The sequence below is a fragment of the Pseudomyrmex gracilis genome, unplaced genomic scaffold (genome assembly GCF_002006095.1).
Source record: "Pseudomyrmex gracilis isolate BER0280 unplaced genomic scaffold, ASM200609v1 scaffold_2133, whole genome shotgun sequence".
NCBI classification, from domain to species: Eukaryota; Metazoa; Arthropoda; class Insecta; order Hymenoptera; family Formicidae; genus Pseudomyrmex; species Pseudomyrmex gracilis.
The window spans coordinates 2,157-17,112 of NW_018022717.1; the positions used below are offsets into that span (position 1 = coordinate 2,157).

Sequence of the window (14,956 nt, forward strand, 5' to 3'; positions counted from 1 at the left end):
CGTGATTTCTGCCAAATAAAATATTAAATTAAATGTTATTTCTATGTTTATTTATTTCTATTGTCTTTAAATCCTATCTTCTTAATATTTTTTCATTTGAATGTTATTAAAAAACTAAACAAATAGTATTAAAACATACTCCACGTGTTAATCATGAAAAATTATTTGGGTCTTTACAGAACCTTAAGAGCCGTCTACAATGGAGAGTTGTAGGCCGTAATAGTAAGAAATTGACCAATCACAGACAAAGTACAGAAGAATAATCGATTGTGATTTGTCAATTTCTTACTGTTACGGTCTACAACTCTCCATTGTAGACGACCCTTAATAATGTCGGAGTTAGTACGGCAGTAATGCTACATTTAAAGGCGCATGCGCGAAAACACAGCTTTTATGGGAACTTAATTGGCTGTACAATGCGCATACGCGAAAACGTGACTTCGCAACAACACTGCATCATAGTAGCGCAGGTGTACATCGATGTGTAATTCGAAACGGTATCGTGACTGTCTCGGCATATGTTCGAAGAGTTACGTCAGCTAATTTAATCGTTTTTGGCAAGACATTTTTACTGTATTAACTGAGAACTAGAAGAGAACGATGCAGAAACTGCCGGAGACGATCAATTTTGCGGAACAGGAAGAAACGACGTTAGAACTATGGAGACAGTGGAACGTGTTCCAAACAAGCATGCGAATGTCATGCAAACGATCGAAGTTCTCCTTCTACGACGGGCCGCCGTTTGCTACTGGTATGCCACATTATGGCCACATTCTCGCTGGCACCATCAAAGACATCATCACCAGATATGCTTATCAGACCGGTCACCATGTGGAACGCCGATTCGGTTGGGACTGTCATGGATTGCCGGTGGAAAATGAGATCGACAAAATGTTAAATATCAAAGGGCCTGATGACGTTGCTAAAATGGGTATTGCGGCATACAACAATGAATGTCGCAGCATCGTCATGAGGTACTCTGAGGAATGGGAAAAGATTATAGGCCGGATGGGTCGGTGGATTGATTTCCAAAATGATTACAAAACTATGTATCCGTGGTATATGGAGTCTATTTGGTGGATATTTAAACAGCTGTATCTTAAGGGTCTTGTATATGAAGGAATTAAGGTAATGCCCTTTTCAACTGCATGTAATACATCATTGTCAAACTTTGAAGCTGGCCAAAATTACAAGGATGTTGTCGATCCATCGGTAGTTGTAGCCTTTCCATTGGTGAATGAACCAGGTGTATCTATTCTAGCTTGGACAACTACTCCTTGGACATTACCAAGCAACTTGGCACTATGTGTTAATCCTACTTATGAATATGTTGAAGTAAAAGATAACAAGTCTGACAATGTTTTTATTATGTTAGAGGCACAATTGGGTCTTGTTTTTAAATCTCAAGATCTTTATACTATTCAAGGCAGAAGAAAAGGCACAGACTTAAAAGGAAAACAATATGAACCACCGTTTCCATATTTTTTGCATTGTAGAACAAAAGGTGCTTTTCAAGTATTGAATGATACATATGTTACAGCTGAGATGGGAACAGGCATCGTCCATCAAGCCCCCTATTTTGGAGAAGATGATTATCGATGCTGCATAGAAGCTGGTATCATAAGCAAGAACCTAGATAATATGAGCGCATGTCCTGTCGACAGTAGTGGTTGTTTCATAGAACCAGTTCATGATTTTATTGGCAAGTATGTCAAAGATGCAGACAAAGACATTATAAAATATCTATTAGCCAAGAAGAGACTGATTGTCAGCACCACAACTAAGCATAGTTATCCATTTTGTTGGCGTTCTGATACACCACTTATTTACAAAGCTGTGCCGTCCTGGTTTCTGCAGGTTGAGCAGATCAAGGATAAGCTGTTGGAAGCGAGCAGTGCTACTTATTGGGTACCAGATTATGTAAAAGAGAAGCGATTCGGTAATTGGTTGCGAGACGCTCGCGATTGGGCCATAAGCCGAAATCGTTACTGGGGCAATCCTATACCGTTGTGGATTTCCGAGGATCGAGAAGAAATCGTCTGCGTGGGCAGCTTAGAAGAGCTGAAGCAGCTAACAGGCGTCAACGTAGAAGACATTCATCGGGAGAACATCGATCATTTGACTATACCATCGAAACGACCAGGACACTCACCACTGCGTCGCATACCAGAGGTATTTGATTGCTGGTTTGAATCTGGTTCAATGCCATATGCACAAATGCACTATCCATTTGAGCGACAGGAAGACTTTAACAAATGCTTCCCGGCGGATTTTATTGCCGAGGGCATCGATCAAACGCGTGGATGGTTCTACACACTTCTAGTCATTTCAACCGCGCTCTTTGGCAAGGCGCCATTCAAGAATCTCGTAGCTAACGGACTTATTCTTGCGTCTGATGGACAGAAGATGTCTAAGCGCAAGAAAAACTACCCTGATCCTATGAAAGTGGTGAAATCATATGGCGCTGATGCTCTGCGTCTCTACCTTATTAACTCGCCAGTCGTCAGGGCTGAGAATTTGCGATTCAAGGAGAGCGGCGTTCATGACATTGTTAAAGACGTCTTGTTACCTTGGTACAACGCTTTTCGATTTCTCATACAGAACATCGAGCTGTATGAGACAGATAACAATGTTCGTTTTGTATTTGATGGGGCGCTTGAACATAACTCTGACAATATAATGGATAAATGGATTTTGTCTTCCCTACAATCACTATTGCTTTTTATGAAAGAAGAAATGGAAGCGTATAGACTGTACACTGTGGTACCTCGGTTACTTAAGTTCATCGAAAATCTCACTAACTGGTACTTGCGAATGAACAGGAGACGCATCAAAGGCGACGAATTTGATCCAGATAAGCTATCTGATCGTTTAACGGCGTTGTTCACTCTATTTCGAGTACTTGATACAATGATTAGAATGAACGCGCCTTTCACGCCATTCTTGACGGAATTTATGTTCCAGTACATGTCCAAAAAGACCTCACAGCAAGGAACAAGTCTAGATAGTATACACTTTCAAATGATTCCTAAACCAATCACGAATCTGATCGACAAAGACATAGAGAAGGCTGTGTCGAGTATGCAGCTCGTCATTGAAATGGGACGTATCGTTCGGGATAGAAAAGGAATACCTATCAAATATCCACTGCAGGAGATCGTAGTGATTCATCACGATGCTCAAGTATTGGTGCAACTGAGGAAGATGGAATCGTACATACTCGCAGAGCTTAATATCAAGAACATGGTTGTTAGCACCGACAAACGAAAGTATTATGTGCTTTTGAGAGCCGAGCCAGATCATAAGATACTCGGTGCTCGTTTGAGAAGTGATTTCAAACAAGTCGCGCTGGCTATCAGAGAACTGTCTGACAGTCAATTAAGTGAATTTCTCGTTAAAAAAGAAATTGACGTATTAGGTCATAAGCTTGGAGTCAAGGATCTGCGTTTAATGTATCATTTTGATGAGAAACACAATAATTACGCGGAGAAATATGAAACTCACGAAATGGAGAACATGTTAATTCTTATGGATGTTTTTTACACCAAAGAGATGTACAACGAAGGAATAGCGCGAGAAGTAATCAATCGGATACAAAAACTGCGAAAGAAAGCTGAACTACTACCGTCCGACAGAGCCGTCGTGTATTATCGAGTAGAAAACGAGGAATTAGCCGAAATAATTAAGACTCACAAGGACATTATTGTGAAAGCAACAAAGACTCCTTTAAAACATCACTCGGAGAATACACATATGGAAATATCATACATAGATATGGACATCAAAGAAATGAAATTGCAACTCGCTTTGGAGTATCATGATATAGCAACGAAATCATCTGTAAAAGCAAATGTCTGCGAAGAAAGAAAAATCTCGGGAAGTTACGTCAATGTAATGCTCGTGGATATAGAACCTAGATATGGTGCGAAAAGCGGCGAGGCTTCGATTCTGATTTCTCCGCGCGGATTTAAGCGCCTCACATACACTCGCTTGCGACATGAGATAGACTTGATATTTGGTCTTTACGGTTATTCGTACGATTTGTATCTTGCCGATAAGAAACTCACTTATGTGATCAAGTCACCACATGACGAGCTAGATGAAAACTTACTGAATGAACAAACGATAAGAGTGATACATTCAAAAGCATCTTTGTCTTTAAAAGAATTGTCATCAAACAGGAAGCCGATTTGCGCGTTTTTCACTTTCAAGACGGGACTTGATGAGATTAGTGTATTTGTAGAAAATCCCAAATACAACAAATTATCCGAAGCACAGATCGATCACTTAACGTGCTTATCTCTTTAAAAAAACTCTCTTACATAAAAACTTTACTGAGTCGAGTTTTTCATTGGAGTTTGTTTGGAAAAAATACAGGATATTTCTTATACTTTGTTACACAAGTATACAAATAAGTTTTCTCATTGTATATATTTCAACATTCTCTTTCAAATAAAAAATATTATCTAGTTTTGAAGTATTAATATTTTTGAGAAATAAAAAACAGGAAATGACAAAAATCGTAAATCGTTTGCCTCGCATATTATACATTATTTTCTTAGTTTTACGTATAATTTATAGAGATATAGTCACTCTTGTAAACTATACAATCTTTACACATGATTTTTATGGTAACTTATTTTGTAAAAATGACAAAATAAAGCATTTAATTAAAATATTTCATCAATTAATATCTTGTATCTTGTATGTATCATGTCTATAATAAAGTTGCTCAAATGTTAGTTTAAAAACTGTTAAAGAATTATATTTATTTATATATGGTTAAAAAATATTTGATAATCAACGCAAATCATATTTATTTTAATACTTAGGGTCATTCTACAATGAATTACAAAAGATAGCAATTACTAGGGAAAAATTGCTATTTTTAGTTGCGCTTAGCTGTTGCGTTTGCCAAAAGAAAGTTGGTAAAATTTTAACTTTTGGTAACAGCAAATTATGGCCAAGCGCAACCGGAAGTAGCACTCTCCTAGTAGTTGTCACTTTCGCAACTGGCGACGGAATATTTGCAACTTATTGTAGAATAGGCCTTAGTATTTGGCGCTTATAATCTGTATTTTACTTTTATCAATGAAAGTGTTTATTACTGAAAATATGTGACAAAGCATACACTAAACACGTATTTGGTGACATTTTTTCCATAAGGTGAGAAAAAAATATAAGAGTATTTCTGGAAAATTAAATTCGTTATGAAAGTTTCAACATAACTAGAATTTAACAGATAATAAATAGAATTTAACATTAGATAAAATAGTCTCAATATAATATATTATTAGCAATGACTAACAAATTATATAGAGTAAGTCACAGACACAATAATATATGTAAATCGCTACCTTCCTGTTTTTTATTATATCTATATTTTGAATAAAAATTTACATTTTGTATAATCTCAGAAACAAAAGACTTTGTTTATCGTTAAATTATTATCTAACCGTTTAACCTTTATAAAATATTACTTTATCTCATGTAAATGCGAGAATAAATTTGAAATTTATGATACACACACACACACATATGTAATTTAATATGAATAATATAACACTAATACACACAATGTAATGTATTATAAAACTTCAAAAAAACATATTATATATAACTAAATTAATTTTTTTAAATGTTCTTATGTACAATTTATTTGTCTTTTATCGGAGAGAAATATAAATATATTTTTATCAGTGTACCTATAAAATACCTACACAATTCTTTAAGAGAAATATAAATAAATGATTAATTTTATTAGTTTCATATTCAATTTTTTTCATTAAATAACATTTAGTAAAAATAATGTATTGATACAAACTTATTTTACACTTTCATACAAAAGATATTTAATCCAATTATCTGAATATAACTACACGCCACGACATATATATATATATATATATATATATATATATATGTATATATTTGTATATGTATATATACACACACACACACACACACAGCAATTTCTTTTAGTAAAAAAATTTACATGTATTTTTATATATAAATGTACATATATTAAAATTAACAGATGTGTTATTTCTATAAAGTATTCCAAGGAATTGAATGCAAAGAGAAAAAATATATCAGCCAATTAGGAGGTGAGAACATCAGAGCGTTATAACACACTGGCAAATAACGTAAAACTTTTTAAATTTAACTCTATATTCTAGATACTTTTTTTTTTTTATTAAAACTGGTTTTTTATCTTCCGTTTAAGAATTGACAGTTGTGCCAAGACTTTTATCGGAAAAGTAGAGAAACGCATGCACGCGTGTGTATGTAATATTAATTTTATATATATATATATATATATATATATATATATATATATATGTATATATATAAAATTAAGATTTTTATATGTATATATATATATATATATAATTAATACTAGAAAAAGAGAAAAATATCACCTAGGCCAGGAATCGAATGTGGTACTCTCACTTTCATGTCAGAGCAATTTATCAATTCAGCTATGTACATACCAAGGCACTTGGTGATACTTCTCGCAATATCCAAATACAATGACTTCTAAAGATACAACAAGGCTAAATGAGATTTTCAAAAGTTACATGCCAATGTGAAATGCGCACTTTAGAGTGATGAATATCATTCAGTGAAAAGCCAAAATCTCACCAAAGATTGCGGCATCATTTAAAACAAGCTTATAATTCGACACAAATTTGCTGTATTTTTTGTAAGGAATGTCATATGTTCGATAATTTAGTATCTTTTGCATGTAAATAAGTTCAATTGGACTTTGCAGAAAATGTCAATGAAACTACGTCATTATATGTTGCGTTACATTTCATAATCTGTCATTAGTGAAGCAATATATGCATCCAAACTGATTGATACAAAACTAATGTTCAGAAAATCTGACAAAAATCACAGATTAGAAAATGTATTATTTGTTATTTTGTTCTTGAAAGTATTATGCAAACGCTCAACAATGGAGATTGCTATTGGATTCAATTGATTATCAGTTATAAATTGATGTACGTATATACAGTCCGTTAAGAGGGTCCTGGACGTTCCTGTTATACCGATCGAACGAGTAATTCGTATTTTAGATTGCATTTTGTATTTATTGCTCGGATAGAAAACCGGCTCTACAGAATAAAAGAAAATAATGAAATTAATCTCGGGTACTTTTCAATATATCAAAAACTTAACAAAAATTGTTGAAGTTAACAATCACTTCTACTTTTAGTGTACTGATATTTGAAGTTCAAGAGGTATTCATAAAAACCAAAAAGTATCCGAAATAGACATAACATTGAAGAATGTAATAAGACTTAGACTATTGATTGATTTGGGGGGGGGGGAGGGGGAGCCTACAATACAAACAATCTATAATACGTTTAAAACTAACATAACATCTTTTTACATATGTATGTCCTTGTTTCTCTAACGACGTTCTATGGTTGATGCCACTTGTATCGGTAACAGTAGTCGCGATATATATAGTACGCTCCAGAACCTTCTTAAAAGGGTACTGGATACCGACTATAGAGACCTGTAAACCGACGTTTTTATAACCTTTTCTTTATTTTCTAATTTTATTTACTGCACAACATTAAAAGCGCTTCTACAGAAGCAAATAAATGTACAAAACTATATAAAGCTTTTGAAAATGGGTATATAATGCTTTTTTGAACTCTTTTTTTCATTCATAATGATAGTATATGGTATCAGATATACATCATCACACTATGACGTTGTTCTCATCAATTAGATGGTCAAATTATAATTTGAATGTCTCATTAGACTTTTTTTTGTCTCGTACTTATGGCGCTTGTTCATTATAAATATGTACATAAGCTTACAAATAATTCTACATACATGAATGAAGGAAACTATAAGAAAAAATTTATACTGAATTTTGACATTCCAAAGAACAACCGCCAATTCTTAGCACAATTTATTTATTTTTGTAGAATGCATTTTAGATTTATTGCAATAAATACGACACTAAACGTCATAGGAGAAAGTCGGTTTACAGATCTCTATAGTCGATATCCAGTATCCTCTTAAATCACATGTTAGACCAATTGCATTATATCTTCATTAATATATACACAGCGTTATGTGTGATTTTACTCGACATTTCCGATATTATCTTGATCAGGAAAGAAATTACTCAACAGAGAAAAAGCAAAAATCACGGTAAGTGCGTAAAGCGCGATTGTGGTTGTCACAGTAAAGAGTTGAGCGTAATGATATCGCGAGTACCAGCCGATACCTAGAATAATCGTTAGAAGAGCCACTAAGAGTCGGCTCAAGTCCCACTCGTTTTGTACAGAGTTGATTTCTGCGACGGTCGGCAGATCCGGGAACGGTTGAGAATTAAAATAGATAGTCGATGAGCTGTCCAACGTAGACGTCGTTTGGGATGACGATATGGCAGCTGGTCGTGGTTGATGTACCCAACAGTGGACTACGCAGTTGTTAAAGAAACCACATTGTTCAAGTGTTTGAGTGTCGGATTTCAACACACGGCCATTGAATATTAATCGCACCGATTTGTGTGCCTCCAATTCGATTTGAAAATGCCTCCTGCGAAATTGCAACTAGTTACTTCTTTTTCTCTTTCTATTTTTAAGCCTAAAATATACTAAAGTTTCAGGGTCTATCACATCTCGTTTGTGTATTTCCAAGAAAAAAATGATACGTATTCCAGAGTTAATGGTAATTTTACAAATGAGAACAATATAAATAAGATTTACCTTTAGACGACCGCAAAAGCCCCTTTTGGGATTTCATACAAACCTCCAGATTCCGCGCAACGTGTATGTTCTTAATATACATGAACTTTTAAGAAAAAAATATACTATTTCAATGAAAAAATGCCGGCCGTCTAAAGATTAATTAATCTGTATCTTTATATTATGAAAATTGGCTTATTACTTATCGTAATATAAAATGTTACAATTTTAATAGCATATATCAATAAAAATGTATATATCTATGTGTCAGAATTACCTTTTAAAATCACCTAACATTTCCTTGAGACTTCCAGTAACAAGTTTTTGATCGTCATTTATAAACTTCAATTTTATAGTGATCTCATTACTATTATCAGATAGAGCTGCATTGTCCACTATGGGTTCTGATGAGCTACTGCAAGTAGTTTGCATTGCTGTATTTGTAGCACTGATGTCTGATTTAACAGACTCTGGCAATAAAGCTGGAGTATCGTTACTGAACGAGTCCATGGCTTCAATAAGTATCTCTTCTGTCGGCGTGGATTCTGCTGGCATAGTATCTCCTTGAGAACTTGTATCTAATGTTACACAATATAAATGTTACACAATATAATAAAATTTCAGTTACAGCAGTACTACAAAGAAATAAATAAAAAGCATATTTGCCAAATACGTTTAATTGGTTTTTTTAAGAAGCAGCGGAGATAACAAAAACAGTAGTTGTAAAGAGAGTAAGAATGTTTAAAGAATTTGTGTGTTTAAAAGTACTGTATAACAAAAATATGTGTATTAAAATGTAGAGTATAGCTACCAATTCAGACAATGAGACAGTGTAGTATATAAACAAGTTTTAGTTTAAGATATTATTAAGATATGTATGTATTATTAAGATATTGTATGTAAATGTAAATAAAACATTTGGTGATTGTAATTCTAAGAGCATTAATGTGTACATATGGCAGATGAGAACTAAGTCCAGGATGTAATGCCAATAATTCAAAGGTATGTTTTGAAACGTTTTGATTTTAATATCAAGTCATTATCAGTCGATGAAAAATATAAAATTATTAAATATAAAATTATTAAAAATTATAAAAATTATTAAATTATAAAAATTATTAAATATTAAATATAAAAATTATTTAACATAAATTAAAATGTTGAAAAGATTAGAATTAGAAAAAAAGATTATTTTGAAATCAAATTACAAAATATGCACAAACATTATCTTAAATTAACAAACACTTCATAATAAATCATAATATGATGAAAACATGCTATGTGTAACTTACTCTAAAATGCCTTAATTATATAATTTAATTAAAATGCTGTTAAATTATTAAAAGTAAACTAAATATCATCAAGAGTCAAATGCTTGGAGTTTTGAAGACTAAGACTAAAAGACAAGAAATTGCTAAAAACAAATCAAAATATTAAAATCAGTGTCGAGAAAAAATCAAGATTTTAATGATAATAAAAAAAAATTGCAAACAAGATTTTTGCGTGAAACATTTCGAACTCTTACTGGAGTCTTCTTCAGTCGCAAGTAACAATTAAAAATATAATTAATAATTAATAATAAAAGATATAAATATCAAGAAGCAGTCACAATATAAGAGTGTAACGCAAGATGAGGTAAGAGTGGCGATTGATAGTCATCCATGTTATAAAAGGTTTTTTTGTAAACGTGTTAAACCCGGAACGTAAATATAGTCCGTAATATGTGTTTAAAAAATGTGTAATTACCATGTAGATGACAGCCTATAATGATAAAGCAAGAAGAAGTATTCAGCTAAAGTAATGTACCACAAGAATAAAATTCACAAGTAACTTACTTGAAAGCACACAGTCACATGTGGGAGTCAGAGATAAGAGGCAAGAGATTTATACATGTATCCTCTCCAAAGAGGTTGTTTATCGGGATAAGCTTAACGGTGAAAACAATTCATGTTCCGTTTTATGTCGTTTAATAAATTGAAATACGAAATGTCAAGTAATTCTAAATCATTAACAGAATTCAAAGAATTCAAGAATTCGTGTGACTGTTGTCTTATGTGGATCATATCGAAAATCAATCTTTTGTAATAGTTAGATTCACGATCTAAAATCTGGACGTCTTTCTAATTAAAAGAATGATTGAGATCTGTCTTATGTTTTAAAATTACCAACAGTTAAGAAGAATCACGTTTGATATCGTTAATGTGTTTTTTAAATCAAAACAATTGAGTCGTCTCTTAAGTCTCTCCAACATAAGACAACGAACAATCGATGCAATTAATTTTGTATAAAATATTTGCGTAGAAATCATGATCAGTTTTATCCTTGTGGATCTTAATTGTATTGTTAAGTTTATTAAAACATTTGTATTCGATCGGGAAGTCAGTATTTTCAAACACTTTAGATATCGTTTTGGAGAGGTTTTTAATGTAAGAAAGAACAATTATTTTTCTCTCATCAACTAGGATTCCCCATCTTTAGTAACAGCATTCTTAATATGAAAGAGTTTTTTTAGTCTGAGATTCATAGTATCTAAAGTTACTTTTGGTAATTATGTAAAATAGGGGAGCCACCTCCGATTTCAATAATTTTTACATATGTTGTCAAGGTCATTGTCCCGAGTAATAATATGAAGGTTTTAGGCCGCGGTCGTTGTTTGTTTAGAAGTTATGAGAGGAAAAAGTTTCATGAATGAATTCTTATTTTTCGGTTCCACGTACATTTCATTCGTGTTTCAAGCGTGTAGGCAGGAGGGTCTGCGCCCCTCCTGCGCCACCCCCTAAAAACCTAACCCTAACCTAAACTCTTCTTTCTGCATTCCCTCTCGCAAAATTTCCACAATGGTTAGGACATCCTTTTTCATCCAATCAAGTCGTTATTTTTCACAAAATAACGACTTGATTTTCGAGGGGGGAGCAGGGGGAGGGGCGCAGCCCTCCCTGCCTACACGCTTGAAACACGAACGAAATGTACGTGAGATCAAAAATAATATCTGTTACAGACATTATTTCAAAAAAAGCGTCCAATCGTTCATCAAAATCGAACGTTTTCTGAAATGCAAATTCGGCCAAATAATGATCAAAAAGATATTCTTCACGAACATAGAGGCATTTTCCATGAAACGACCTTTCAAGATACAACTACAAAAGCGTATAAACAAACATGTGCCCAAACACACGCAGAACACATATTCATATATAGGATGTCCAAAAATTACATATTGTTCAGTAGACTTCTTTTCTCTGTAACTTCTAAACAAACAATGACCGCGGCCTAAAACCTTCATATTATTACTCGGGACAATGACCTTGACAACATATATAAAAATTATTGAAATCGGAGGTGGCTCCCCTATTCTACATAATTACCTTACTTTTAAAGAGTAACCGTTTTCTGATAAAATGTTGATAATGAAAAGAATGTTTTTCTCATGGAAGTCCGGATGAAAGAGCAATATAGACTCTGTCAACCAGACTAAAAATTGTACCTTTCTTGTGGCACATTGGATGATATGAAAAAAAGAACAAATATCTTCCTGAGAAAATATCATTGTGATATTAGTCAATTTTCAGACCATCTTGGACAACTTTTAGTGAAAAGTGTCCAAGAAATTAATACAACGGTTTCTCTCCATCCCAACAGTAAATTTTATCTTCTCGTGAAAAGAATTAAAAATTTTGATTTGTTCTTACAACACAAACGTTTTTTAATTGTTATTTTGTAAGAAATTGCTAAATAATATATGTTGGAGCACAATCTATATAAATGACACAACCAAGATGATTAATTAGATCAGAGAACACATGAATTATGTAAAAAACAAAATCATTATAAAACCTCTATAATAGCCAAACACTGTTTAATAACTGGACAAGTTAATTTAATTGAAATTTTGTTCAAATTTTAAACAATAAACTTAACTATTTTAAAAGACTAATTTCTGGAATGTTACATGTTAAAATGCAAAACAATAGTTTTATAAAACTTATAGACAAAACATATTTACCGATAATACATAAAATTAACTGACTCATATTTCTGAATTTGACATTTTATAGATGATACTTCAACACTATATTATTTAGCAATTTCTTGTCTTTCAGTCCTAGTCTTTAAACTTCCAAACATTTGACTTGTGATAGTTAGTTTCTATCAACAATGAATTGTTTAGTTTTTTTTTTAATAATTTAACAGCATTTTAATTAAATTATATAATTAAAACATTGTAGATTAAGTCATATAATATGTTTTCATTGTATTATAATTTATTATGAAGTGTTTGTTAATTTAAGATAAGTTTTTTGTGCATATGTTATAATTCGATTTTAATCATTTTAACATCTTATGATTTATGTTAAATAATTGTTATATTTTTCATCAACTGATGATGACTTGATATTAAGATCAAGACATTTCTCTAAATTATATCTTAAATTATATCTAAATTATATCTTGAATTTATTTGCATTACATCCTGGATTTCTTATCTGCTATATTTATACACATTAGATCATATATATAATCCAATGTGTATATATAATCAGTAACAACTCATATATACATATATATATATATATATATAATCATCATCATATATATATACATATATAATCCAATGTGTATATATAATCAGTAACAACTCAAAAATACTCCTCACAATAATACATCACCAATATCAAATTTACCTGTGATAGATGTATTTGGATTTGAATTTGTTGGATAAATGCAATATGGTGATATAGTGTCATTACTATCTGATATTGTTTCCATCTCAGATGTATTTTCCACTTCTGTTCTTTCTAAACTAGGTGACAGGTCAGTATTGTTTGTGTCCTCATGAATATCCATTAGTGACATGACATGTGCTGGCGAATCATTCAATAACTGAGCTGGTGATCTGTCACGCAAAATAAGTACTGTACGTATCAATGGTTGATCTGATATATTTGTTGAACACCAAGCAAGCCATCCTATCAACAATATACTCAGGATAATAAAAAATTCTGTTACTTCATCGCCTACACCTTCAATCAATGACATCTTATATATAAATAAGAAATGGATATCTGAAAAAATACCAATATTATATAACATATTATTTCATTACTTTAAGAGAGAAAAAAGCACAAACACAACAGTACGTAAAATAGTATGTAGAAGTTTTAATGTGTAAAATCTTGTTTTGATTAAAATTACCGCGTTGTTTACATCACGGCGCATGCTCAACGCTAGTTTTTGTTCATTTGACAGATTTCCTAACCTTAAAATACATCACTTTTAACATTTTTTATCCATTATCCAATGCTAAGTGACAATTTTTAAGCTTTCTTCAAGACGGAACAGTCACAACGGAATACCATGATTATTATTTTATTGAAGTAAAAAAACGGGAGCATATGAAACTGAATATTTACTAGATTTATTCTTTTTTCTCAAGGTAAAGACATAAATTTTATAATATAATCTGACGAATTTCTGTGAATCACATGTAAAAAAAGCACAAGATTGTTTTTGCCAAATCAAGCGATCAGAAATTGTTTGTCATTGTTATGGAAAAGAAGCCGTAATTGCAAAGAAAAGAATACTTTTTTTTGCGCGATCACATACTTCTTTCAGCTATGTCGATGTGTCACAGGAGTAATAACAAAGCAATCGCAAAATACTTTCAAAAATCCGAACAAGATGATACAGATAAGTTTTTACGACATTCAGTGATACTCCTGAAATGCTTAATAATTAATTATGAACACGATATCGCGTGTTTCTTTTTTTCCTTTTTGTCTCTCTCTTCTCTCCTTTCCACTTTTTCTCTCTCTCTCTTTTCACTCACCTCAATCTCTTTCTTAGGATTGGTTTATGGTTGCGAGAGAGTGATGGCGACCGAGCCAACAGCATAAACTTATATAGGGAGCTTTCCAGCTACGTACACAGGCGACACTGTGGCTGCGTTCGGGGAGCACGCTATCAGCGCTATTGCGTCATTCTATCTTTGTTTTACATCTACTGAGCAATAAAGATAGAATGATGCAATAGCGCTGATAGCGCGCTCCCCGAACGCACCCTGTGTAACACAATGTCCATTAGTGTGAAAAAGAGCATGCAGTGTGTCTCACTCACACTAGTGGACACTGTGTTGCACAGTGTCGTCTGTGTACGTAGCTGAAAAGCTCCCATAATAGACGGAACATTTATATGACGAAGTTGAAGACAACATTGAAAGACAGAAATAGTTCTGGAGTAGT

At 32.6% G+C, this 14,956-nt stretch overlaps 2 protein-coding genes across 6 annotated transcripts; one reads left to right on the forward strand and one right to left on the reverse strand.

The window, feature by feature from the left end:
- The first annotated feature begins 446 nt into the window (after positions 1–446).
- Positions 447–5,481, forward strand: LOC109862647 (probable isoleucine--tRNA ligase, cytoplasmic). Its single transcript, XM_020442747.1, has one exon. It carries the CDS (start codon positions 601–603, stop codon positions 4,306–4,308), a length of 3,708 nt encoding a protein of 1,235 aa, XP_020298336.1. The 5' UTR covers positions 447–600; the 3' UTR covers positions 4,309–5,481.
- A 2,412-nt stretch (positions 5,482–7,893) lies between these two features.
- LOC109862648 (transmembrane and ubiquitin-like domain-containing protein 1) lies at positions 7,894–14,633 on the reverse strand. 5 transcript variants are annotated; one of them, XM_020442749.1, is made up of 4 exons: positions 14,545–14,633; positions 13,400–13,780; positions 8,995–9,295; positions 7,894–8,568 (listed from the first exon to the last, which is right to left on the reverse strand). In XM_020442749.1, exons 2-4 carry the CDS (start codon positions 13,752–13,754, stop codon positions 8,109–8,111), a joined length of 1,116 nt encoding a protein of 371 aa, XP_020298338.1. In that variant the 5' UTR covers positions 13,755–13,780; positions 14,545–14,633; the 3' UTR covers positions 7,894–8,108. The 5 variants fall into 5 exon arrangements, with proteins under 5 accessions (XP_020298338.1, XP_020298342.1, XP_020298337.1 ...); XM_020442753.1 differs by lacking the exon at positions 14,545–14,633 and adding an exon at positions 14,322–14,519 and having other exon boundaries at positions 8,995–9,262; XM_020442748.1 differs by lacking the exon at positions 14,545–14,633 and adding an exon at positions 14,322–14,519.
- Positions 14,634–14,956: the final 323 nt, after the last annotated feature.

Excerpts from the sequence above, each read along its gene's own strand:
- LOC109862648 (XM_020442749.1), bottom strand. The coding sequence starts at position 13,754 with ATGTCATTGATTGAAGGTGTAGGCGATGAAGTAACAGAATTTTTTATT. Across the intron at positions 9,296-13,399 it reads TCCAAATACATCTATCACAG|ATACAAGTTCTCAAGGAGAT; the intron begins GTAAATTTGATA and ends GTGTAACATTAG. Across the intron at positions 8,569-8,994 it reads ATGTTAGGTGATTTTAAAAG|GAGGCATTTTCAAATCGAAT; the intron begins GTAATTCTGACA and ends GCAATTTCGCAG.
- LOC109862647 (XM_020442747.1), top strand. The coding sequence starts at position 601 with ATGCAGAAACTGCCGGAGACGATCAATTTTGCGGAACAGGAAGAAACG.